Source organism: Balaenoptera acutorostrata, chromosome 4, assembly GCF_949987535.1.
Source record: "Balaenoptera acutorostrata chromosome 4, mBalAcu1.1, whole genome shotgun sequence".
NCBI classification, from domain to species: Eukaryota; Metazoa; Chordata; class Mammalia; order Artiodactyla; family Balaenopteridae; genus Balaenoptera; species Balaenoptera acutorostrata.
Window position 1 is genome coordinate 95,202,680 of NC_080067.1, and position 26,774 is coordinate 95,229,453.

The window sequence follows — 26,774 nt, forward strand, 5'->3', positions numbered from 1 at the left end:
AATGTGGGCCTGGATTGGTTCAAATTCTGCTCTGCTTTGAGAAAAAAAAATCATACTTATACACTCTTGGTGATGAGTCAGCAAAACAGTGGAGTTATTTCTATGAAAAGAACAACCTGGTAGAGTACACGATATCATGCTCGCCTGTTCCTTCTTTCTAGTGTTTGAGATGTAAACTGTTATGTTCTTGATTTTTAATATAGTGGATCCATGAGGATTGGAAAAGACTTTATTCTTTTCACAAAGAAGGAAGAAATGATGACCTGTGTGTTTTTTTCTCAGACATTTTGTGAAAGAGAAGGTCTAAGTGAGGTAAGGGTTGAGAATTTTCCTTCGGTTCCCATGGTAATGGAATTGTTTTCATTTACCGTTTCAGGAGGTAAAGTCTACCATGGGTTCTTTCTGATTATGCTTTAGAAATTTAAGAGTATGTTTGGGAAATGGAGAGAGGGTAGCTGGCCATTCTGGGGTCATTGGAGACCTGTCCTATTGATCCTTCCTTGAGTAGGTTTGTAACTCCTAGACAGTTTTCAGAACTTTATTTTTACTATCCATGTACACAAATTTTCCAGAATAAGAGGCTCCCTTTGGCACAATGAGCTTTTTGGAAGAAGCTTGCAAAACATTTCCACCACTTGTCTATAAATTAGAGTATCATTTTTAAAATAAATAGAATATTGGATTCAAAAGACTTGGAAAACAACATCTAAAGAAACTGAATGCAAAACAGACTTAAAACTGTAACTCTGTTGACCATAATTTCAATTCCATTTGCTGACCCAGAGACATTTTATTAATTTGCAGTGTCTGAGTTTAGTATTATGAACATCAGTTATAATTCAATATAGCAAATACATGTTGAGGAACTGCTGTCTGCCTAGTACTGGGTAGACCCTGTGGAAGGTAGAAAACAAGCGGGACCACCTGACCATCAGTATTTTCAGTCTTATCACCAAATAAGGCAGACACGTATGAACTGGATAAATTAAAAAACGGGTGTTTAAAAAGCATGCTGTTCAATGAGTATGTGTTCCTGCTGTTACTCAATTGTCAAAAGCAGTGATATGGATGGAGAAATGAGAGAACCTTGAGTGGCCAATGAGGGTTTTATGGGGAGAGGACAACGTGTAACTGGAAAGGTTGATATGTGGTGAGAAATGGCATGTGGCAAGTCTCAGACCTGAGATGACTGTGGGGTTTGGAGGGACAGTGTGGAGATGGGGGACTGTCCAGCAGCCGCCCAGCATGCCTGCTGGCAGCAGTGGAGTGGGGCTGGTTAACAGGAATAGTCTGGAAGCAGTAGGGAGTAGCTGAGTGGGATTCTGACATGAGGAAAAGCAATACTTAAAGCATTTATATTGTACTTTTTGTATGTAAAGGGCATGGGGAATTGGGCCAAAGCTGAGGTTATAGTTTTCCTAAAATGGGCCATTTCCTTTTATTTTTTTTAAACTAAAGCCTGCAGCCCCTTTCCATTTCCACTTCTACAGAGGCAATCTCTTTCAACAGTATTAGCTGATTCTTTTGCTATTTTCCTGTAAATCTCTATATAACATGCTAGTATTGCTACTTCTTGATTTGATTTAGGCATTATCTATTCTATTAACCTCCCACTGTAAAAGAGGAGGATTTATCTGTTTCTTTTTCTTTGCTCCCATCACACATACATACCCTTCCAATTCTCCACCCTCAATATGGCTCAGTTGTAACTTTGGTTGTGCCAATATTCACTATTTACATTAGAGACTATATAGACACTACATACCATTATACCATGTCATAAACTATTATTTTTCTCTCTCCTGCAAAACTTTTAATTAATAATTACTAATTGCCTGCTTAGTGTTCTGTATGCTTATCGCTCTCACTGAATATTTGCTTGGTCTTATATGTCTTTTATCACTGTGTTAACCCCAGTCTCAACCTGTTATTTTGATGGTTCCACCGTCTTGAAGAACTCTACTCTGGAATCTTCTTATGTGCTGCACCTCACATTCCTGCTTTCCGTGGCTGGTATTCAGCTGCCATCCTGGGATATGCCCCTGCCATCACTCTGGCAATTCTCTTTACTTCTCTTCTGTGTCAGGTCTTTCCTAGTGTGCTCCCTCTTCTTGGTGTAACATATCCTCCATTAGCTTTCTCAGCAAGAGTGCATGAGGGGTAAAATATTTTGAGACTTCACATGCATGAAAATGTTTTTATCCCACCCAAACACTTAATGATAGTTTGGCTTGATGTTTTTTCTTAGAATTAGTTTTCTCTCAGGATTTTGAAGGCACTGCTCCATGATCTTATAATTTCTAGTGTTGAGAAGTCTGAAGCCATTTAAATTCCTGAGTTTTCTAGGTGACCCATTCTTCTCCCCTCCCCCTCTATTTTTGGGAGGGCTTTTCCCCTCTGTTCTGACTTCAGTGTTTTGCCTTTGGGTGGGTCTATTTGTACCCATCATGCTGGGTGCTTGTTGAACATTTTCAGTCTGGAAATTCATGTCCTTTAATTCTGGGATATTTTCCTGTAATATTTCATGATTTTCTTCCATCCATATTATCTTTTCTCTCCTTTTACAACACCTGTTCTTAGCTCTTGGATGTCTAGAGACAGTGCTTTAGTGTTCTTACCCTTTCTCTCCTGTTTTCTGTCCTTTATATTTTTGTTTTGTTTTCTGGGAGATTTTCTTACATTTATCTTCCAACCCTTAAAAAGAAAATTTTTTCTGTAATCATATTCTTTACTTCTAAGGAGTCTTTTTAGTCTCTCAATATTCCTTTTTAAAGATATGTAGTTCTTGTTTCATGGATACAGTATTTCTTCTTAGAGCTCTGAAGATATTAACTATGATTGATTTTTTTCCCCTGAAATTTTCATCTTCCTCTTATGGTTTTTGTTACCACTGAGTTGCTTTGTTTGTGCTTGTTTATTTGGTCTCTGTCTGTCACATTAGAGGCTTTTCTTAGATGACTGTTAATCCTGAATACTTTAAAGATTAGTTCAGTAAAGTGCCAATTTAAAGCTCTGAGAGTGTGGGTGGGGCTTGACAGCTATGCAGGTCACAATAATGGGATCTAACAGGGATGTTTTATTGGAAAATCCTCAATATAATTTGCCTTATGTCTTTCCTTCTGCACTGGTCAGATATCTCAAAGAAGACTCCTACAGGCTTCTGCCTGAAGGTCTAGCTGACAGCTTCCTGGGAGCCAAATGAGAGAAGAGATCTGGGGTTCTCAGCATCCAATATGTATACTTTTATTTAATCCCTCTAATCTAAGTAAGGTCCCCTGCCAACTGTGCCTGATATATCCTCTAATCCAGACGTGCTTTGTTCCACTCTTTCCAGTTAATAAACATCAGTCCCTGTGGAGATCGGGGAGGAGCTATTGCCAGGTGGGGATCTGGATGCTACTTCTAGCTCTCTTCTCCTTTTACCCTACCTCCAGAGTTAATTCATGCCATCAATCGCTGAGCCTTTTAGCAGACTCTGAATTGTAAATCAGGCTAGTGCTTCTCCTGCCTGGCACGGGCTTTGGATTGGTTACTTGGATATGCTGTCATACTTCTTGGATATGCTGTCATACTTGGATATGCTTTTCAACTTCTAAAATGCTGATACTGTTGTCCCCTCTGCCATTCTACCCATAATTCCATAGGGGGCTGAGTTAGATTCCATCTGTTCCCACATTCTACAGTGGAACATTTTAGAATTAAACTCCAAGTATACATATTTGTCATGTGTCTCTTCCTTATAAAACTAGAATACCTGGGAAAAATAAACATTTAACTTAGTGTTTTATAATTTGGCTGGATGGTAAATGAACTGAATTAGGATCAGACAAAAGAATGATGGTTTTTCTTTGTGTATTTCATAGTAAATTGATGTGTGTTTTTTTAATAGGTTGTGGTTCCAATACCTTCGTGGTTAACAAGAACTAGAGAATCTGTCACAGATGATCCTCAGAAATTCTCAACGGAATTGTCTATAATTTATAAGTATTCTCCATTTAAAACCAAAGCTGAATTGATGCAGCAGTTTGATGTGATCTATGGGAAATGTGGTAAGATCATCACAACCCTGAAATTTTGATGTGAAAGTATTTGTTTTCAGTGTCTTATGAAAGACTATAAATATGATTTCGTATTTTCTTCTATTTATAGTATCACATGGAGTCTCATATGGGGCAGTTATTCATTTTATTTATGTAAGTTTTGTCTCAGAGAATCCAAATGGGAATAATTCTTAAGTCCCTGACGTTGGGAGAAAGGTTTGTACTTGTGTGATCTTGGTGAAACTGGATAAGAAGAGGATGATACTGGCTATTACCACAAGGAATCACAGTCTCTGCACCAGATGCTTTACTGCAGCATCCAAGATTAGATGATGCCAGGGTTTATAAGAGAGTTAGCAATTTATAAAATAACGAATCCAGGTTTCTGTGCCAGTCTTTCTCCAGACTTCTACCACTTTTCATATCTGGAAGCAAAAAGATTCCTACTCTGGAGAAAACTATTTGCATTCTGCTTTTTGTAATGTTTATATGCAAAATTCTGTTATGTTTATATTAAAATTATGTTTTATGTTATGCTTATAGCAAAATTCTGAGAATTTTTTTTGCGACTTGGCCTGTATTACCTTCAAAATTTCTTCTCTAACCTGTGGCATTTTGTTTAAAAGTGACGTTTTATGTCATCCTTTTCCCTTTCTCACAGCGGAAAAATAGTGGCAATTAAATAGATATTCATTTCATTAACGTATGTGGCATACTTTATGGACAGTTAATGTAATCTCTTTGTTGCCTTCTAATTGTGAAATACTCATATAAATGAAAGATGTACTGTTTCCTGAATACTTTTCTAAATGCTTTATAAAAATTAACTCATTTAATCCTCTAAACAACTCAGTGCCTCATGAGCTCCATCATATAGATTAGAAAACTTAGGTTCAGAGAGGTTAGGAAACTTACCTGAGGTCATTGTGCTAGTAAATGGTTGATCCAGGATGTAGACCCAAGTATTTAGGCTCCCAAGTCCAAGTCCAAATTCTTAGTCACTCTGCTGTTCTTCCTTCTGTTTTAGTATTACCAAAAAAACTGTAATTGGTTGTTCTTAAAATTTCTCTGACAATGGTGTTTGTCTTTATATTACAATCAACTTCATAAAGAATTTGGATTTTTTTGTTTACTGTGCTTTAGAGCAGGGGTCAGCAAACTCTAGCGCCTGCAGGTCATATCGGCCCCATAGCTGTTTTTGTTAATAAATTTTTATTGGAAATAGCCACATCATTCATTTGTGTATTCCCTATGGCAGCTTTCATGCTACAGCTGTGGAATTGAGTTGTGAGTAGATGTGAGAGGCCTGCAAAGCCTGAAGTATTTATTATCTGGCCCTTTACAGAAAAAGTTTACCAACACCTGTTTCAGAGTCTAAAAGCAGTACTTCATATTTATACAAATGTTGAAAATTCATCTTTGTTCTTATGTGCATTGATTTCAGTTCTGCCAGTGAGAGCTTTGCCTATAATACAAATTTGGTTCAGGCTTCTAACAGTTTTTGTAATGCAAATTATGAAAAGAGTTCCAAAGTTTAAGTATCCACATTGAAAGACATAATGAATTGAATAGTAAAAAGAAGTGCTATACTGTAGAAACTCAACACTCTTTGGCAGAGAGTGGAATTTGCTATAAGACGTATATCTTGGAACTTATCCAAGTATATTATTTACTGAAGTACAAAAAGAAATTTGGTCTATAGCAGGCTTAATTCCATAGGTGAGATAATAGCACCATAACTAACACATAGTATAGTTAAATATTGACGAGTCAAATATCTATTTTTCCACTAGGTACTTTGCTGGTTATTTATAACTTGAAGCTTCTGCTTAGTGGAGAACCTGAGTTGGATGTTAAAACTGACAAGGAAGATATACTGATGGCTGGAGCTCTTGAAGAGTGAGTAATATGAGTGTTTGTCAGAACAGGTGTCAACAATGGCAGTGAGCTTGAGTTAGGAGCTCTACATCCTCGTTCCAGGTCGGGGGCCACCAGGCCTTGTCTCTAGAACAATTAATTTTACCCCAGTTACAGATGAAGTAAGTTAGGCTAGACAACTGATTCGCAAACCTGGCTGAGCCTCTGAGTGACGTAGGTAGCTTCTTGAGAAGTATAGGATCCTATCACATCCCAAATGTACTGAGTCAGAATCTCCAGATATCAAGCCTAGGAATCAATATTTCTCATATGTTCCACAGGTGATTCAGAGGAATATGACTGAATGACAATTCAGAATGGCCCTATGAACTGTATACTTGCAGTTTATAAATAAATAAATGGACATTCATTTTTCTTGGCTATTGGGGATCCATAGGAAACAGAATTGAGAAAACAGTAGGGAGCATGGGTGAAAAACTGTGGAGAAATATGAAATAGTAATTAACCCTGGATTTCTCTAAAGTAACTTTGAATTTAAAACTTATTAGCTTGAGCCTATAGTCTCTTAGTGTCAGCATGCTAGAGCTAGACGGGATTTATTTTCTTAACATCTTTATTGGAGTATAATTGCTTTACAGTGTTGTGTTAGTTTCTGCTGTGTAACAAAGTGAATCAGCTGTATGTATACATACATCCCCATATCCCCTCCCTCTTGTGTCTCCCTCCCACCCTCTCTATCCCACCCCTCTAGGTGGTCACAAAGCACTGAGCTGATCTCCCTGTGCTATGCAGCTGCTTCCCACTAGCTATGTATTTTACATTTGGTAGTGTATATATGTCAATGCTACTCTCTCACTTCGTCCCAGCTTACCCTCCCCCCTCCCCATGTCCTCAAGTCCATTCTCTACATCTGTGTCTTTATTCCTGCCCTGGCCCTAGGTTCATCAGAATCATTTTGTTTGTTTGTTTGTTTTAGATTCCATATATATGTGTTAGCATATGGTATTTGTTTTTCTCTTTCTGACTTACTTCACTCTGTATGACAGACTCTAGGTCCATCCACCTCACGACAAATAACTCAATTTTGTTTCTTTTTATGGCTGAGTAATATTCCATTGTATATATGTGCCACATCTTCTTTATCCATTCATCTGTCGATGGACACTTAGGTTGCTTCCATGTCCTGGCTACTGTAAATAGTGCTGCAATGAACATTGTGGTACATGTCTCTTTTTGAATTATGGTTTTCTCAGGGTATATGCCCAATAGTGGGATTGCTGGGGCGTATGGTAGTTCTATTTTTAGTTTTTTCAGGAACCTCCATAGTGGCTGTATCAAATTACATTCCCAGCAACAGTGCAAGAGGGTTCCCTTTAGAGCTAGAAGGGATTTTAAAGGAATTTAATCTAGCCTGATTCATTTCGTGAACCATTGTGGTGCAATAGAAATATAGTGAGAGCCAGATAGCCTCATCCACCAGAGGGCAGACAGCAGAAGCAAAAAGAACTACAGTCCTGCAGCCTGTGGAACAAAAACCACATTCACAGAAAGATAGACAAGATGAAAAGGCAGAGGACTATGTACCAGATGAAGGAACAAGATAAAACCCCAGAAAACAACTAAATGAAACAGAGATAGGCAATCTTCCAGAAAGAGAATTCAGAATAATGATGGTGAAGATGATCTAGGACCTCGGAAAAAGAGTGGAGGCAAAGATCGAGAAGATGCAAGAAATGTTTAAAAAAGATCTAGAAGAATTAAAAAACAAACAAACAGAGATGAACAACACAATAACTGAAATGAAAAATACACTAGAAGGAATCAATAACAGAATAACTGAGGCAGAGGAACGGATAAGTGACTTGGAAGACAGAATGGGGGAATTCACTGCTGCAGAACACAATAAAGAAAAAAGAAAGAAAAGAAATGAAGAAAGCCTAAGAGACCTCTTAGGAGAAGAGAGAGAGAAAGGACCCGAGAAAATATTTGAAGAGATTATAGTCGAAAACTTCCCTAACATGGGAAAGGAAATAGCCACCCAAGTCCAGGAAGCGCAGAGAGTCCCATACAGGATAAGCCCAAGGAGAAACATGCCGAGAAGCACAGTAATTAAATTGGCAAAAATTAAAGACAAAGAAAAATTATTGAAAGCAGCAAGGGAAAAATGACAAATAACATACAAGAGAACTCCCATAAGGTTAACAGCTGATTTCTCAGCAGAAACTCTACAAGACAGAGGGAGTGGCATGATATACTTAAAGTTATGAAAGGGAAGAACCTGCAACCAAGGTTAATCTACCTGACAAGGATCTCATTCAGATTCGATGGAGAAATCAAAAGCTTTACAGACAAGCAAAAGCTAAGAGAATTCAGCACCACCAAACCAGCTCTACAACAAATGCTAAAAGAACTTCTTTAAGTGGGAAACACAAGAGAAGAAAAGGACCTACAAAAACAAACCCAAAACAATTAAGAAAATGGTCATAGGAACATACATATCGAAAATTACCTTAAACGTGAATGGATTAAATGCTCCAACCAAAAGACACAGGCTTGCTGAATGGATACAAAAACAAGACCCATATATGTGCTGTCTACAAGAGACCCACTTCAGACCTAGGGACACATACAGACTGAAAGTGAGGGGATGGAAAAAATATTCCATGCAAATGGAAATCAAAAGAAAGCTGGAATAGCAATACTCATATCAGATAAAATAGACTTTCAAGAATGTTACAAGAGACAAGGAAGGGCATTACATAATGATCAAGGGATCAATCCAAGGAGAAGATATAACAATTATAAATATATATGCACCCAACATAGGAGCACCTCAATACATAAGGCAACTACTAACAGCTCTAAAACTGGAAATCGCCGGTAACACAAAAATAATGGGGGACTTTAACACCTCACTTACACCAATGGACAGATCATCCAAACAGAAAATTAATAAGGAAACAAAAGCTTTAAATGGCACAATAGACCAGATAGATTTAATTGTTTATAGGACATTCCATCCAAGAACAGCAGATTATACTTTCTTCTCAAGTGTGCACGGAACATTCTCCAGAATAGATCATATCTTGGGTCACAAATCAAGCCTCAGTAAATTTAAGAAAATTGAAATCATATCAAGCATCTTGTCTGACCACAATGCTATGAGATTAGAAATCAGTTACAGGGAGAAAAACGTAAAAAACACAAACACATGAAGGCTAAACAATATGTTACTAAATAAGCAAGAGATCACTGAAGAAATCAAAGAGGAAATCAAAAAATACCTAGAGGCAAATGACAATGAAAACACGACGATCCAAAACGTATGGGATGCAGCAAAAGCAGTTCTAAGAGGGAAGTTTATAGCTATACAAGCCTACCTCAAGAAACAAGAAAAATCTCAAATAAACAATCTAATGTTAACCTAAAGGAATTAGAGAAAGAAAAACAAACAAAACCCAAAGTTAGTAGAAGGAAAGAAATCATAAAGATCAGAGCAGAAATAAGTGAAATAGAAACAAAGAAAACAATAGCAAAGATCAATAAAACTAAAAGCTGGTTCTTTGAGAAGATAAAATTGATAAACCATTAGTCAGACTGATCAAGAAAAAGAGGGAGAGGACTCAAATCAATAAAATTAGAAATGAAAAAGGAGAAGTTACAACAGACACGGCAGATATACAAAGCATCCTAAGAGACTACTACAAGCAACTCTATGCTAATAAAATGGACAACCTGGAAGAAATGGACAAATTCTTAGAAAGGTATAACCTTCCAAGACTGAACCAGGAAGAAATAGAAAATATGAACAGCAATCACAAGTAATGAAATTGAAACTGTGATTAAAAATCTTCCAACAAACAGAAGTCCAGGACCAGGTGGCTTCACAGGTGAATTCTGTCAAACATTTAGAGAAGCGCTAAAACCCATCCTTCTCAAAATCTTCCAAAAAATTGCAGAGGAAGGATAACTTCCAAACTCATTCTAAGAGGCCACCATCACCCTGATACCAAAACCAGACAAAGATACTACAAAAAAAGAAAATTACAGACCAATATCACTGATGAATACAGATGCAAAAATCCTCAACAAAATACTAGCAAACAGAATCCAACAGCACATTAAAAGGATCATACACCATGATCAAGTGGTATTTATCCCAGGGTTGCAAGGATTCTTCAATATATGTAAAGCAATCAATGTGATACACCATATTAACAAATTGAAGAAGAAAAACCATATGATCATCTCAATAGATGCAGAAAAAGCTTTTCACAAAATTCAACACCCATTTATGATAAAAACTCTCCAGAAAGTGGGCATAGAGGGAACCTACCTCAACATAATAAAGGCCATATATGACAAACCCACAGCAAACATCATTCTCAATGGTGAAAAATTGAAAGCATTTCCTCTAAGATCAGGAAGAAGACAAGGATGTCCACTCTCACCACTATTATTCAGCATAGTTTTGGAAGTCCTAGCCACAGCAGTCAGAGAAGAAAAAGAAATAAAAGGAATACAAATTGGAAAAGAAGAAGTAAAACTGTCACTGTTTGCAGATGACATGATACGATACATAGAGAATCCTTAAGATGCCACCAGAAAACTACTAGAGCTAATCATTGAATTTGGTAAAGTTTCCGGATACAAAATTAATGCACAGAAATCTCTTGCATTCCTATACACTAATGATGAAAAATCTGAAAAAGAAATTAAGGAAACACCCCCATTTACCATTGCAACAAAAAGAATAAAATACCTAGGAATAAACCTACCTAAGGAGACAAAAACCTGTATGCAGAAAACTGTAAGACACTGATGAAAGAAATTAAAGATGATACCAACAGATGGAGAGATATACCATGTTCTTGGATTGGAAGAATCAATATTGTGAAAATGACTATACTACCCAAAGCAATCTACAGATTCAATGCAATCCCTATCAACATACCAATGGCATTTTTTACAGAAGTAGAATAGAAAATCTGAAAATTTGTATGGAGACACAGAGGACCCCACGTAGCCAAAGCAATCCTGAGGGAAAAAAACGGAGCAGGAGGAATCAGACTCCCTGACTTCAGACTATACTACAAAGCTACAGTAATCTAGGCAATATGGTACTGGCACAAAAACAGAAATATAGATCAATGCAACAGGATAGAAAGCCCAGAGAGAAACCCTCGGACTTATGGTCAACTAATCTATGATAAAGGAGGCAAGGATCTACAATGGAGAAAAGACAGTCTCTTCAATAAGTGGTGCTGGGAAAACTGGACAGCTACATGTAAAAGAATGAAATGAGAACACTCCCTAACACCATACACAAAAATAAACTCAAAATGGATTAGAGACCTAAATGTAAGACCGGACACTATAAAACTCTTAGAGGAAAACATAGGAAGAACACTCTTTGATATAAATCACAGCGAGATATTTTTTGATCCATCTCCTAGAGTAATGGAAATAAAAACAAAAATAAACAAATGGGACCTAATGAAACTTCAAAGCTTTTGCACAGCAAAGGAAACCATAAACAAGACGAAAAGACAACCCTCAGAATGGGAGAAAGTATTTGCAAATGAATCAACTGACAAAGGATTAATCTCCAAAATATATAAACAGCTCATGCAGCTCAATATTAAAAAAACAAACAACCAATTCAAAAATGGGCAGAAGACCTAAATAGACATTTCTCCAAAGAAGACATACAGATGGCCAAGAGGCACATGAAAAGCTGCTCAACATCACTAACTGTTAGAGAAATGCAAATGAAAACTACACTGAGGGCTTCCCTGGTGGGGCAGTGGTTGAGAATCTGCCTGCCAATGCAGGGGACACAGGTTCGAGCCCTGGTCTGGGAAGATCCCACATGCCGTGGAGCGACTAGGCCCGTGAGCCACAATTGCTGAGCCTGCGCGTCTGGAGCCTGTGCTCCGCAACAAGAGAGGCCAATAGTGAAAGGCCCGCGCACCGCGATGAAGAGTGGCCCCCACTTGCCACAACTAGAGAAAGCCCTCACACAGAAATGAAGACCCAACACAGCCATAAATAAATAAATAAATAAAATTAAAAAAAAAAAAAACTACACTGAGGTGTCACCTCACACCAATCAGAATGGGTATCATTAGAAAATCTACAAACAGCAAATGCTGGAGAGGGTGTGGAGAAAAGGGAACCCTCTTGCACTGTTGGTGGGAATGTAAATTGATGCAGCCACTATGGAGAACAGTATGGAGGTTCCTTAAAAAACTAAAAATAGAATTACCATATGACCCAGCAATTCCACTACTGGGCATATACCCAGAGAAAACCGTAATTCAAAAAGACACATGTACCCCAGTGTTCATCGCAGCACTATTTACAAAGCCAGATCATGGAAGCAACCTAAATGCCCATCGACAGACGAATGGATAAAGAAGGTGTGGTACATATATACAATGGAATATTACTCAGCCATAAAAAGGAACGAAATTGGGTCATTTGTAGAGGCGTGGATGGATCTAGAGACTGTCATACCGAGTGAAGTAACTCAGAAAAGGAAAAACAAATATCGTATATTAACACATATATGTGGAATGTAGAAAATGGTATAGATGAACCGGTTTGCAGAGCAGAAATTGAGACACAGAAGTAGAGAAAAGACGTATGGACACCAAGGGGTGGGGAGTGGTGGGGCTGGGGGGTGGTGGTGGGATGAATTGGGAGATTGTGATTGACATGTGTACACTGATGTGTGTAAAATGGATGACTAATAAGAACCTGCTGTTTAAAAATATATATAAAATAAAATTTAAAAAAAAGAAAGAAATATAGTGATAGCCAAAATATGAACCACATATGTCTTCGTAAATTTATTAGGAGCTACATTAAGAAAAGTAAAAAGAAACAGATGAAATTAATTTAATAATTTTTTAATAGATCTTCATTGGAGAATAATTTCTTCACAATACTGTGCTAGTTTCTGTTGCACAACGAAGCGAGTCAGCCATATGCATACACATGTCCGCATATCCCCTCCCACTTGAGCCTCCCTCCCATCCTCCCTATCCCATCCCTGTAGGTCCCCACAAAGCACCGAGCCGTTCTCTCTGTGCTATGCTGCTGCTTCCCACCAGCCAGCTATTTTACATTTGATAGTGTATATATGTCGATGCCACTCTCACTTTGCCCCAGCTTCACCTTCCCACCCCGTGTCATCAAGTCCATTCTCTATGTCTACCTCTAGGTTCATCAGTACCATTTTTTTTTTTAAGATTCCATATATATTCGTTAGCATATGGTATTCGTTTTTCTCTTTCTGACTTACTTCTCTCTGTATGGCAGTCTCTAGGTCCATCCACCTCACTACAAATAACTCAATTTCATTTCTTTTTATGGCTGAGTAATATTCCATTGTATATATGTGCGACATCTTCTTTATCCATTCATCTGTCGATGGACATTTTGGTTGGTTCCATGTCCTGGCTATTGTATATAGTGCTGCAATGAACATTGTGGTGCATGCCTCCTTTTAAATTATGGTTTTCTCAGGGTATATGCTCAGTAGTGGTATTGCTGGGTTATATGGTAGTTCCGTTTTTAGTTTGTTTCTTTTTTTTAGTTTTTTAAGGAACCTCCATACTGTTTTCCATAGTGATTGTATCAAATTTACATTCCCACCAACAGTGTAGGAGGGTTCCCTTTTCACCACACCCTTTCCAGCATTTACTGTTTCTAGCATTTTTGATAATGGCCATTTTGACCTGTGTGAGGTGATACCTCATTGTAGGTTTGATTTGCATTTCTCTAATAATTAGTGATGTTGAGCATCTTTTCATGTGCCTCTTGGCCATCTGTATGTCTTCCTTGGTGAAATGTCTATTTAGGTCTTCCACCCATATTTTAACTGGATTGTTTGTTTTTTTTGATATTGATCTCCATGAGCTGTTTGTATATTTTGGAGATTAATCCTTTGTCTGTTGTTTCAGTTGCCAATATTTTCTCCCATTCTGAGGGTTGTCTTTTTGTCTTGTTTATGGTTTCCTTTGCTGTGCAAAAGCTTTTAAGTTTCATTAAGTCCTATTTGTTTATTTTTTAAAATTTCTGTTAATCTAGGAGATGGGTCAAAAAAGATCTTGTTGTGGTTTATGTCAAAGAGTGTTTTTTTAATGTTTTTTCCTCTAAAAGTTTTATAGTGTCTGGTCTCACATTTAAGTCTTTAATCCATTTGGAGTTTATTTTTCTGTATGGTGTTAGGTAGTGTTCTAATTTCATTCTTTTACATGTAGCTGTCCAGTTTTCCCAACACCACTTATTGAAGAGGCTGTCTTTTTCTCCATTGTATGTTCTTGCCTCCTTTGTCGTAAATTAGGTGCCCATATGTGCGTGGGTTTATCTCTGGGCATTCTATCCTGTACCATTGATCTATATTTCTGTTTTTGTGCCAGTACCATAATGTCTTGATTACTGTAGCTTTGTGGTATAGTTTGAAGTCGGGGAGCCTGCTTCCTCCAACTCTGTTTTTCTTTCCCAAGATTGCTTTGGCTATTTGGGGTCTTTTGTGTTTCCATATGAATTGTAAGATTTTTTGTTCTAGTTCTGTAAAAAATGCCATTGGTAATTTGATAGGGATTGCACTGAATCTGTAGATTGCTATGGGTAGTATAGTCATATTCACAATATTGATTCTTCCAATCCAAGAACATGGTATATTTCTCCATCTGTTTATGTCATCTTTGATTTCTTTCATCAGTGTCTTATAGTTTTCTGAGTACAGGTCTTTCACCTCCTTAGGCAGGTTTATTCCTTGGTATTTTATTATTTTTGTTGCAGTGGTAAATGGGAGTGTTTCCTTAATTTCTTTTTCTGAGTTTTCGTTGTTGGTGTACAAGAATGCCAGAGATTTCTGTGCATTAATTTTGTGTCCTGCAACCTTATGAAATTCATTGATTAGTTCAAGTAGCTCTCTGGTGGCATCTTTATGATTTTCTATGTATAGTGTCATGTCATCAGCAAATAGTGACAGTTTTACTTCTTCTTTTCCAATTTGTATTCCTTTTATTTCTTTTTCTTCTCTGATAGCCGTGGCTAAGGACTTCCAAAACTGTGTTGAATAAGAGTGGCAAGAGTGGACATTCTTGTCTTTTTCCTAATCCTAGTGGAAATGCTTTCCATTTTTCACCATTGAGTATAATGCTAGCTGTGGGTCTGTCATATATGGCCTTTATTATGTTGAGGTAGTTTCCCTCTATGCCTATTTTCTGGAGAGTTTTCATCATAAATGGGTGTTGAATTTGGCAAAGTTTTTTCTGCATCTATTGAGATGATCCTATGGTTTTCATTCTTCAATTTGTTAATATGGTGTATCACATTGATTGATTTGCGTATATTGAAGAATCCTTGCATCCCTGGGATAAGTCCCACTTGATCATGGTGTATGATCCTTTTAATGTGCTGTTGGATTCTGTTTGCTAGTATTTTGTTGAGGATTTTTGCATCTATGTTCATCAGTGATATTGATGTATAATTTTCTTTTTGTGTGATATCTTCGTCTGGCTTTGGTATCAGGGTGATGGTGGTCTCGTAGAATGAGTTTGGGAGTGTTCCTTCCTCCACAATTTTTTGGAAGAGTTTGAGAAGGATGGGTGTTAGCTCTTCTCTAAATGTTTGATAGAATTCGCCTGTGAAGCCATCTTGTCCTGGACTTTTGTTTGTTGGAAGATTTTTAATCACAGTTTCAATTTCATTACTTGTGATTGGTCTGTTCATATTTTCTAATTCTTCCTGGTTCAGTCTTGGAAATTTGTACCGTTCCAAGAATTTGTCCATTTCTTTGTGGTTGTCCATTTTATTGGCATATAGTTGTTTTTAGTAGTCTCTTATAATCCTTTGTATTTCTCCAGTGTCAGTTGTGATTTCTCCTTTTTCATTTCTAATTTTATTGATTTGCATTCCTCTCCCTTTTTTTCTTGATGAGTCTGGCTAAGGGTTTATCAAGTTTGTTTATCTTCTCAAAGAACCAGCTTTTAGTTTTATTGATCTTTGCTATTGTTTTCTTTGTTTCTGTTTCATTTATTTCTGCTCTGATCTTTATGATTCCTTTCCTTCTACTGACTTTTGGTTTTCTTTGTTCTTCTTTCTGTATTTGTTTTAAGTGCAGGGTTAGATTGTGTATTTGATATTTTTGTTGTTTCTTGAGGTGAGATTGAATTGCCATAAACTTCCCTCTTAGAACTGTTTTGCTGCGTCCCATAGGTTTTGGGTTGTCGTGTTTTCGTTGTCATTTGTTTCTATGTATTTTTTAATTTCTTCTTTGATTTCGTTGGTGATCTCTTGGTTATTTAGTAGCACACTGTTTAGCCTCCATGTATTTGTGTTTTTTACAGTTTTTTTCCTGTAATTGATTTCCAGTCTCATAGCATTGTGATCAGAAAAGGTGCTTGATATGATTTCAATTTTCTTAAATATTCCGAGGCTTGATTTGTGACCCAAAATGTGATCTATCCTGGAGAATGTTCCATGTGCACTAGAGAAGAAAGTGTATTCTGCCACTTTGGGGTGGAATGTTCTATAAATATCAATTAGATGTATCTGGTCTATTGTATCATTTGAAGCTTGTGTTTCCGTATTTATTTTCTGTTTGGATGATCTGTCCATTGGTGTAAGTAGGGTGTTAAAGTCCCCCACTATTATTGTGTTACTGTCAATTTCTCCTTTAATGGTTGTCAGCATTTGCCTTATGTATTGAGGTGCTCCTCTGTTGGGTGCATAAACATTTATAATTGTTATATCTTCTTCTTTCATTGATCCTTTGATCAATGTGTGGTGTCCCTCTGTATCTCTTGTAGCAGTCTTTATTTTAAAGTCTATTTTATCTGATACAAGTATTGCTACACCAGCTTTCTTTTGATTTGCGTTTGCATGGAATATCTTTTTCCATCCCTTCACTTTCAGTCTGTATGTGTCCCTAGGTGTGAAGTGGGTCTTTTATAGAGAGCATATATATGGGTCTTGTTGTTGTATCCATTGAGCAGTCTGTGTCTTTTGCTTGGGGCATTTAATCCATTTACATTCAGGGTTATTATCAATATGTATGTCCCTGTTACCATTTTCTTAATTGTTTTGGGTTTGTTTTTGTGGGTCTTTTTCTTCTCTTGTGTTTTCCACTTAGAGAAGGTTCTTTAGCATTTGTTGTAAAGCTGGTTTGGTGGTGCTGAATTCTCTTAGCTTTTGCTTGTCTGAAAAGCTTTTGACTTCTCCATCGAATCTGAATGAGACTCTTGCTAGGTAGTGTAATCTTGGTTGTAGGCTTTTCTCTTTCATCACTTCAAGACTATCCTGCCACTCCCTTCTGGCTTGCAGAATTTCCACTGAAAAATCAGCTGATAACCTTATGGGGATTCCTTTGTATGTTATTTTTTGTTTTTCCCTTGCTGCTTTTAATACTTTTTCTTTGAATTTAAATTTTGTTAGTTTGATTAATATGTGTCTTGGTGTGTTTTTCCTAGGGTTTATCCTGTATGGGACTTTCTGTGCTTCCCAGACTTGGGTGACTATTTATTTTCCCATGTTAGGGAAGTTTTCCACTATAATCTCTTCAAGTATTTTCTCAGACCCTTTCTTTTTCTCTTTTCTTCTGGGACCCCTATAATTTGAATGTTGGTGCGTTTAGTGTTGTCCCTGAGGTCTCTGAGATTGTCTGCAATTCATTTCATTTTTTTTCTTTATTCTGCTCCTTGGCAGTTATTTCCACCATTTTGTCGTCCAGCTCACTTATTCATTCTGCCTCAGTTATTCTGTTATTGATTCCTTCTAGTGTATTTTTCATTTCAGTTCACTATGTTGTTCATCTTTGTTTTTTTGTTCTTTAGTTCTTCTAGATCTTTGTTAAACATTTCTTGTATTTTTCTCAATCCGTGCTTCCATTCTATTTCCGAGATTCTGGATCACCTTACTGTCATTACTCTGAATTCTTTTTCAGGTAGATCGCGTATTTCCTCTTCATTTATTTGGTCTTATAGGTTTTTACCTTGCTTCTTGCTTTGCTGTCTCATTTCTTTTTTTTTTTTTATGAGTGGGATTGTGTTCCTGTTTTATTGGTTGTTTGGCCTGAGGCTTCCAGCACTGGAGTTTGTAGGCTATTTGGTAGAGCTGGATCTTGGTGCTGAGATAAAGAACTTTGTGAGACCTCACTCCAATGAATATTCCCTGGGTCTGAGGTTCTCTGTTAGTCCAGTGGTTTGAACTCAGAGCTCCCACCACAGGAGCCATGTGGGGTGGCCAAAAAAAAAAAAAAAATAGAACAATAACAAAGTAAAAAATAAAATTAGATTAGGAAGCTAAGAGATATAGAAAGAATGTAAAATAGAAAGAATGTAAAAATAAAAATATAGATGAGTCAGCAACCGGAAGGTACATCAGTACCACAGTAATAAAAAAGAGGAGGGAAAAGAAGGAAAAAAAAGGGGGGGCGGGGAAGGCCTTGGCTGTGGAGAGCGGGGCCTAAACAAGGGTGAGGTTTGGGTGGTGGGTGGAGCCAATACTCAGGACCCACAGGGCTGGAAAAGGCCCTGGGGACTGTGGGGGGTGGGGCTTAGGCTCAAGGAACAGTAGGGGCCCAGGCGTGCCTCCCACCCCTGGTCTCAGAGGGCAGGGGACCTCACCTGGGAGCTCAGCAGGCTTCCTGGGCTCGAGTGGGCGGAGTAAATGCCCTCCTCTCCTGCTTCTCTGGTCTGGGGTCTGGGAAGGCCCCTCCCACCTGCCTCTCCTGATCTCCCCAGCCTCCCTCCTATGCCCCTAGGACCCCACGTGGCCTGGATGGGGCCTTGGTGGGGGGTACTGGCTTGGGAGCTCAGCAGGCTCCCTGGCCTGAGCCGGTCAGGCGATCGCCCTCTGCTCCTCTCCTGCTCTTCCTGGAGAGTCCCTCCCACCTGCCTCTCCTGATCTCCCTGGCCTCAGGGGCACCGATCTTGTCTGGCCTCCACTTCTCCTCCCCCCCAAGTCCCCCTGTGTCCTACCGGTTCACTCTGGGTCTCCTTGGACATCAGGGTCTCCTACCAGTGGCCGGCAGGCACCCTAGTTGTGGGGAGACACTAACTCCGTGTCTTCCCACACCTCCATCTTGACTCCTCCCCCAATAATGTTTTTATTTAATCTGGTATATATAAAATATTATAATTTCAATTTCTGTATGCAGAATATTGAGACATTTTACATTGTTTTTTTTCCATTCTAAATCTTTGAAATCCAGTGTGTGTTTTACACATATACCACATATCAATTTGGACTAGTGCCCAATAGCCACACATGGCCAGTAGCTACCGTATTGGACAGTGCAGCTTTAGACTAAGATATTGAGACCCAAGTAGACACATCAGCTTAGACAATTTCTTTTTCTTTTTCCTTAGAGGTGAAATTTTGAAAGTTCTTTTACCAGTTAGAGAATTTAACATTTGATAACCTACTTTAGATTAGCTTTTCTATTTTTTTCTAATTTATATTTTTTCTCATCTCATTCTAACATGTGGAATTCTTAATTTACACAGAAATGGAGGGTTTTTTCCTTTTGGAAAAAAATATCCAGCCTAATTACTGTTCTGCAATTGCTGGGAACCCTTTTGCCAACATTAATGTGCCGATGTCAGAAAGGAGGCCCAGAGTTGTTACTGGCAACTCCATTACTGTGTCCTCCTTTTCTTGCTGGCCTTGTCCTCTGCTTAACAGCTGGTTCCAAAAACAATATCTTATACTATTTAAAAGCTTTGAGCTCAAATTTTCCAAAAGTTATCTCTCAGAGTGCCTTGGCATTTCAACACTAGCATCAGGAAACAATACATTATTAGAGGAATAATTTGACAGCTAACTCCTTGGGAAAAATTCTTACTGTTTCCAGATTGTTTAATGAAGCCAGAAGCTTCTTAAAGCATTTAGGCAGTTAATTATAAAATAAAGAAAATGGATCAGACCCAGGACATGTACAATTGACATGGAACATTGTTCACATTGGAATTTTTTGTTTGTTTGACTTTTCAACAAATATTTTCACACTTTAATCACAAGATAAGTTTTTTTAAAGACAAGGATGGGGTTTTATGAGGAAGGATTATTGTAAAGAGGAGGCATAATTTCTATACCAAAGATGCTATACATTTCATGGCTTCTGATGTGAGCACCTTGCTGGTGCCAAGAAGGGACAGCAGTACCTCCTCCTGGGGATGGGGTAATAATACCACTGTAGTTTTCTCCTCTAAAAAGTCAGTGGACTCTGACAATAACACCTAATTCCTCTTCACTAAGGGACTAGAAAAACATTAACTCTTCAGGCTGAAAGAATACATCTGGTCCCAAGGTGGATCTTTTTCTGATTCCTTTTCCATTTATGACTTCTGATCTTTGAACTTCTAATCAGGTACAGTTTATATAATCTTGGTTTCGAGAACAAGTGGTTTGTAATATAACAACTTTTTTACCGTTTCTTTTTCTTCTGGCTATTGTATCCCCTCAAAGCCATTGGGCATGATTTGACATCTGTCCAAAACAAGTTTCAAACCTTCCAACTGTGTAATTTTCACCTTTAGTCTTAGATGGTGTGGTCCTGCTGATTCTGAAAATAATTTAATTTTCTACATAGGAATAGGAAAATGCAGGCTTTCAGACTTTTGTCTGGCCTCAGAGAAGAGGTTTCCTGGTATTATTTACTTTCTTCCAATTTTGTTTATTGTAAGATCAAAAGTAAAACAATATTTTTTAACTTTTTAAGGAAAAGAATTTCTATATCATAATTGATTAGTTTTTAAAATTTATTTATTTATTCATTTATTTAATTTTTGGCTGCATTGGGTGTTTGCTGCTGCACGTGGGCTTTCTCTAGTTGCTGAGAGTGGGGGCTACTCTTCGTTGCGGTGCGTGGGCTTCTCATTGTGGTGGCTTCTCTTGTTGCGGAGCATGGGCTCTAGGCATGCAGGCCTCAGTAGTTGTGGCACATGGGCTCAGTAGTTGTGGCTCGCGGGCTCTAGAGCACAGGCTCAGTAGTTGTGGCGCACGGACTTAGTTGCTCCACGGCATGTGGGATTCTCCTGGACCAGGGCTCGAACCCGTGTCCGCTGCACTGGCAGGCAGATTCTTAACCACTGCACCACCAGGAAAGCCCCTCATAATTGATTATTAATTTATTATTCCAGTCTAGTGTTTTTTAAGTGCAGTTTCTCATTTTTTCTTTTTTCATTTATGATTTGCTTCTAAACTTTATTCTAAGTTATACAGTCTTAATAAGCCTCATTTCATAATGATTTCTTGATAAGTGACCACTGAACTGATTCGTCATAATTTATGTAACAATTCCTGTATTTTTGGACATTGACATTGGTCTCAGTGTTTCACATTATTTGTGGATGATGTTGGAATAAACATATTCATACAGATAGAGTTTTTTATTTTTTGAATTATTTTCTTAAGACAGATTCCCAGGATGGGAACCAGTGAGTCAAAGGGTCTGAACTTTGATATAGTTCTTATGAATATTTGGTATCAGTTTTAAACTTAGGAATCAAAACCCTTTATCATTCTGCTTTGGGCTGAGGCTCTAAGAGCAGTAATCTGACCATTGGCAGGGCTTTGTCTCAAGATGACAATAACCTCATGAAAATTTCATTAGGAGTGATGTTTAAGCACAGGGCAGTGGCATGTGCTTTGGCAATGTCAGTCTAAAGACAGCCTGTTTTCACTTAAATTAAAAAAAATTGTATGTAGATAGATAACAGTCATCTCAGAATTTCAGAATGCAGATGAGGCAGAAGTTTGCATTTAATGTGTGATATATCAAACTGCAGTTTGAATCTGTGACTGTGGTATGTGGAGAGTGCCAGGGAAGCGTACAGAGGTTCCAGGGTAACATGCAGAAAGTGAGTTGTATCTGCAGGGAAAGAATCATGTTGAATTATATCATGTTAAACTTAGTTCCCAGAAAGGGAAGAAGATGATATGAAACATAGCTTTGTAAGAAATCAGAAGAAAATCAAGAGTTTGGAACAAAATGGAGGTGCAGGGGAGGGCTGAGAATAATGAATATTAAAGAAATAAAAGTGGACTAATAACAGAAAACAAGATGTTTCTTTAGGGCCTGCTTAGACAATTTTTGTTTATTAGTTTATGTTGTGTTAATTTTTGGAACTCTGAACCAAGTCCCACACCTCAAACCTTTGTAACTTTTCCCCCCACGAAGTTGTATTTTTTTCCTTTGAAGTAGTCCATTTGTGCAAAACAGAATCAAGTTAATCCATTTTCTCCTTCTCACTGGTGCCTGCTAGTAACCTTCAATCACAGTCATACAAATTATTGAAATTTAGAGTCATTTTCAAAGGTCCTGTATTGATAGAGTGCAGTGGGACTAAGCAAATGGAAGATGACAGGCTGGTGGAGGGTTTTAAAATGAGTCAGTGCCCATCACTACCTCATTATGTGGTTAGTATAAATTGTCATCTGCAAAATCTGCAGGGTTGTAATTCTACTTCGGCATTCCTTACTCAGAGAGTTTATGTAGATGCCAGGTGTGGAATTATAATTCTGCAATTCGGATGTTTTAAATTTCATTCATAAGACATACAACTTTTTAATGTGGATACTGGTATGGAATTATAATTTCATAACTGAGATTTTGAAATTTCAGGTAAGATATGCCAGTGAATCCTGGATCCATGTATTAGTTTTCTTTATTCTCTCCTATATCTCACTCTTCCTTGTTTACCTGGTGGTCCATCACCTGTTCCAGGGGCATTAATCTTTGGGGCAGAGGGTGGAGTGTGTATGAAGGGAGGGGCTTCAAGTAGTACACAGATATTAATTTATTGAAAACTACTCAAACCTGCATAAACACACAGATCAGAGTAATAGTGCTTCCTCATTCTCCACACCAGTTCCCTTAGTCTCTCTTCTTCTATAGAAATAATTCTGCAAGTTGAGTTTTTAAATATATCATCTAGTTGTTTTTCTAGTAATTGTCAGTTTATATTAGATTTAACTCAGACATTTTTCTTCTTAACCTTTTATTTGGAAATAATTTAGACTTTTCAGAAGGGTTGCAAAGATAATACAAAGAATTCCAGTATACTGTGCACTCCGATTCCACAAATGTTATTTTACCGCATTTGCTTTATCTTTCAACCTCTCTCTCTTCCTCTCGTTATATGTACTATGGATCCATGGATTCTCTCTTATTCCCTTTATTCTAAGGGTTATAATCCATCACTATCAATATGAATTTTGTGTCTAAAGTTGTCCTAGATTTGGCTCTGGCTAGTAGGAGCCTGTTTAAGCTGAATCTTATGTTCTTTTCACGTCACCATCATTTTTGAACATTTCTGTACTTGCTGGAACCACAAGATGTTCCAGGCTCATATTATACTCCGATTTCCCCTGTCTGCAATAAGCCATTTCTCCAAGGAACCCTGGTTCCCTTTAGTAGATAATGCTATATTTCATTTTAAAAGATCACTCTTTTAAAGATGGTATACTTAATTTTTGAAATAGCTGTATACTGATCAATTACTGTATGTTGGTATATAACATTTTTGCATAATATTCAGTTACTATACACTATGATAGAATGTATAACATGATATTATACATCAACACTCTCCTACTGATGGGACTTCAGTTTTTTCCCCCTTTTAACAATGCTGATCTTTATACTTATATTTTGAGGCACATGCACAAGTATTGATATTTCTTTAGTATTCTCAGAAAAAATATTGCCAGATTAAGTGGTGGTAATTTTAAATTTAAATAGTGCTAAAGTATTGTGTGAAATGCTTAAATTTTCTATGCACCCAACCAATGGTCTGAGTTTTCTTAATGCCCTGATTCTTACCAAGAATTTATATAATCAATCTTTAAAATTTTGCCAGGTAGCAAACGATCAGAACCTAGGCAAAAGTCAGGGAACAGATTTTTCTTCACAGCCCTCAGAAAAACCAACTATGGTGACATCTTTATCTCACACTTCTAGCCTCTAGAACTGTGAGACAATGAATTTTTGTTGTTTTAAAAAAATTTAGCGGGTAGATTAAATATTTCTCTGAACTCTAGTTTTCTCCTAATTATTGACAAAACTGAGTATATTTTCATGTTTTTTGAACACTTACTTTGCTGCTGTAATTTGCTTGTGTGTCTTGCTTATATTTCTATTATGTAGTTTTTCTTGTTGATTTATAGGAATATTTAATTTAGTCTGGCTATTAATACTTTGGGTGTTAAATATGCAGAAAATATTTTCCTCCAGTCTGACACTTGCCCTTTTTTTTTTTTTTTAATAAATTTATTTATTTATTTATTTTAGCTGTGTTGGGTCTTCATTTCTGTGCGAGGGCTTTCTCTAGTTGCAGCAAGCGGGGGTCACTCTTCATTGCAGTGCGCGGGCCTCTCACTATCGCGGCCTCTCCTGTTGCGGAGCACAGGCTCCAGACGCTCAGGCTCAGTAGTTGTGGCTCACGGGCCCAGTTGCTCCCCGGCATGTGGGATCTTCCCAGACCAGGGCTCGAACCCGTGTCCCCCGCATTGGCAGACAGACTCTCAACCACTGCGCCACCAGGGAAGCCCTGCCCTTTTTTTAATTGAGATAATTGTAGACTTACATGAAGTTATAAGAAATAATACAGAGAGAGGCCTTGTACCCTTTACCCAGCTTTCCCAGTGTTGGCATTTTGCAAAACTATAGTGCAATATTCCAACCAGGATATTGACATGCATACAGTCCACCAACTTTGATGCAAATCCATCAATGAATCAGCACAAGGATCCTTCCTTTTGCTTTTTATAAATACGCATACCTCCTTTTCTCTCTCCCCACTTGACTTTTAACATTGTTAATATTGTCCTTTGTCTTATAGATATTTTTGATTTTTTGAGGTCAATTCTGTCAATGTTTTCCTTTCTGTGCTTCTTACTTTTGCATTCTAAACTCAGAAAGTCCTTCCTCAGCCAAATGTATTTTTTCTTATAATCTCTTTTAACATTTGTAGTTTATTTCTGTATAGCCTTTTAATCCATCTGGAATTTGTTTTTGAAGTGTGTGCACATGGGGAAGGATACATTAATTTCATGTTTTCCTCATGGATATAGCATTTCTAAAATAGTCTAGCCTTTCCTACTTATTTGAAATGCATTGTCAATATAAACTAGATTTCCACCATACATGGATCTGATTCTAGACAATCTGTTCCTTTTCAGTGATATAATTTTTTATTCCTGCCCCATTAGAATTTCTAAATTGCTATAGCCCTTATAATCTGTTTTGTTATTTGGTAAGGGAAGTACCCCTAAACTCTTGTTTAAATTGTCTATGCTTGTAGATGTTCTTTTCTATATGAATTTTTAAAATAAGCTTTTTAAGTTTTATTATAAAAAATTCTTGGCATTTTGATTGATAGTCCATTGAATTTATAGATTAATTGAGGGAGAACTAGCATATTTATGTTTTGGTTCTTATTCCTGTCTTCTATTATATAGCTGAGTGGAGTTTTATAACAGCATAATATATCAAACTAATTAAGAACAGAGCTTTGGTAGTGAGACTGTCTTAGTTCAATTTATACTTCTACCTCCTGTGTTATCATGGGGAAGGTAGTTAACCTCACAGAGCCTCAATTTACTCATTTGAGAATGGTAATAATAATAATAGTGTTATATCACAGGTTGTTGTGAAGACTAAGCAATATATGATGTAAAAAGTGCTTAAAACACTTCTTGGCACATAGTTCATACCCCATAAATGTTAGCTATTATTATTTCTTCATATAGGTCTTGTATATTTCTTTTTTTTATTTTTGAGATTTTGAATTTTATTTTATTTATTTTTTATACAGCAGGTTCTTATTAGTTATCCATTTTATACATATTAGTGTATATATGTCAATCCCAATCTCCCAATTCATCACACCACCACCCCTCCCCCCAGCTTTCCCCCTTGGTGTCCATATGTTTGTTCTCTACATCTGTGTCTCAATTTCTGCCCTGCAAACTGGTTCATCTGTACCATTTTTCTAGGCTCCACATATATGCGTTAATATACGATATTTGTTTTTCTCTTTCTGACTTACTTCACTCTGTATGACAGTTTCTAGATCCATCCACGTCTCTACAAATGACCCAATTTCTTTCCTTTTTATGGCTGAGTAATACTCCATTGTATATATGTACCACATCTTCTTTATCCATTTGTCTGTCTATGGGCATTTAGGTTGCTTCCATGACCTGGCTATTGTAAATAGTGCTGCAATGAACATTGGGGTGCAGGTGTCTTTTTGAATTATGGTTTTCTCTGGGTATATGCCCAGTAGTAGGATTGCTGGGTCATATGGTAATTCTATTTTTAGTTTTTTAAGGAACCACCGTACTGTTCTCCATAGTGGCTGTATCAATTTACATTCCCACCCACAGTGCAAGAGTCTTCCCTTTTCTCCACACCCTCTCCAGCATTTGTTGTTTGTAGATTTTCTGATGATGGCCATTCTAACCGGTGTGAGGTGATACCTCATTGTAGTTTTGATTTGCATTTCTCTAATGATTAGTGATGTTGAGCAGCTTTTCATGTGCCTCTTGGCCATCTGTATGTCTTCTCTGGAGAAATGTCTATTTAGGTCTTCCAGCCATTTTTGGATTGGGTTGTTTGCTTTTTTAATATTGAGCTGCATGAGCTGTTTATATATTTTGGAGATTAATCCTTTGTCCATTGATTCGTTTGCAAATATTTTCTCCCATTCTGAGGGTTGTCTTTTCATCTTGTTTATAGTTTCTTTGCTGTGCAAAAACTTTTAAGTTTCATTAGGTCCCATTTGTTTATTTTTGTTTTTATTTCCATTACTCTGGGAGGGGGATCAAAAA

General features: G+C 37.4%; 1 protein-coding gene across 1 annotated transcript in view; it reads left to right on the top strand.

The window, feature by feature from the left end:
* The window catches only part of MORC1 (MORC family CW-type zinc finger 1), a 243,757-nt gene that overhangs the window by 66,620 nt on the left and 150,363 nt on the right, over positions 1 to 26,774 (top strand). Inside the window, 3 exon segments of the mRNA XM_057544938.1 lie at positions 204 to 312; positions 3,890 to 4,049; positions 5,834 to 5,939. Coding sequence (XP_057400921.1) covers positions 204 to 312; positions 3,890 to 4,049; positions 5,834 to 5,939 — 375 coding nt within the window.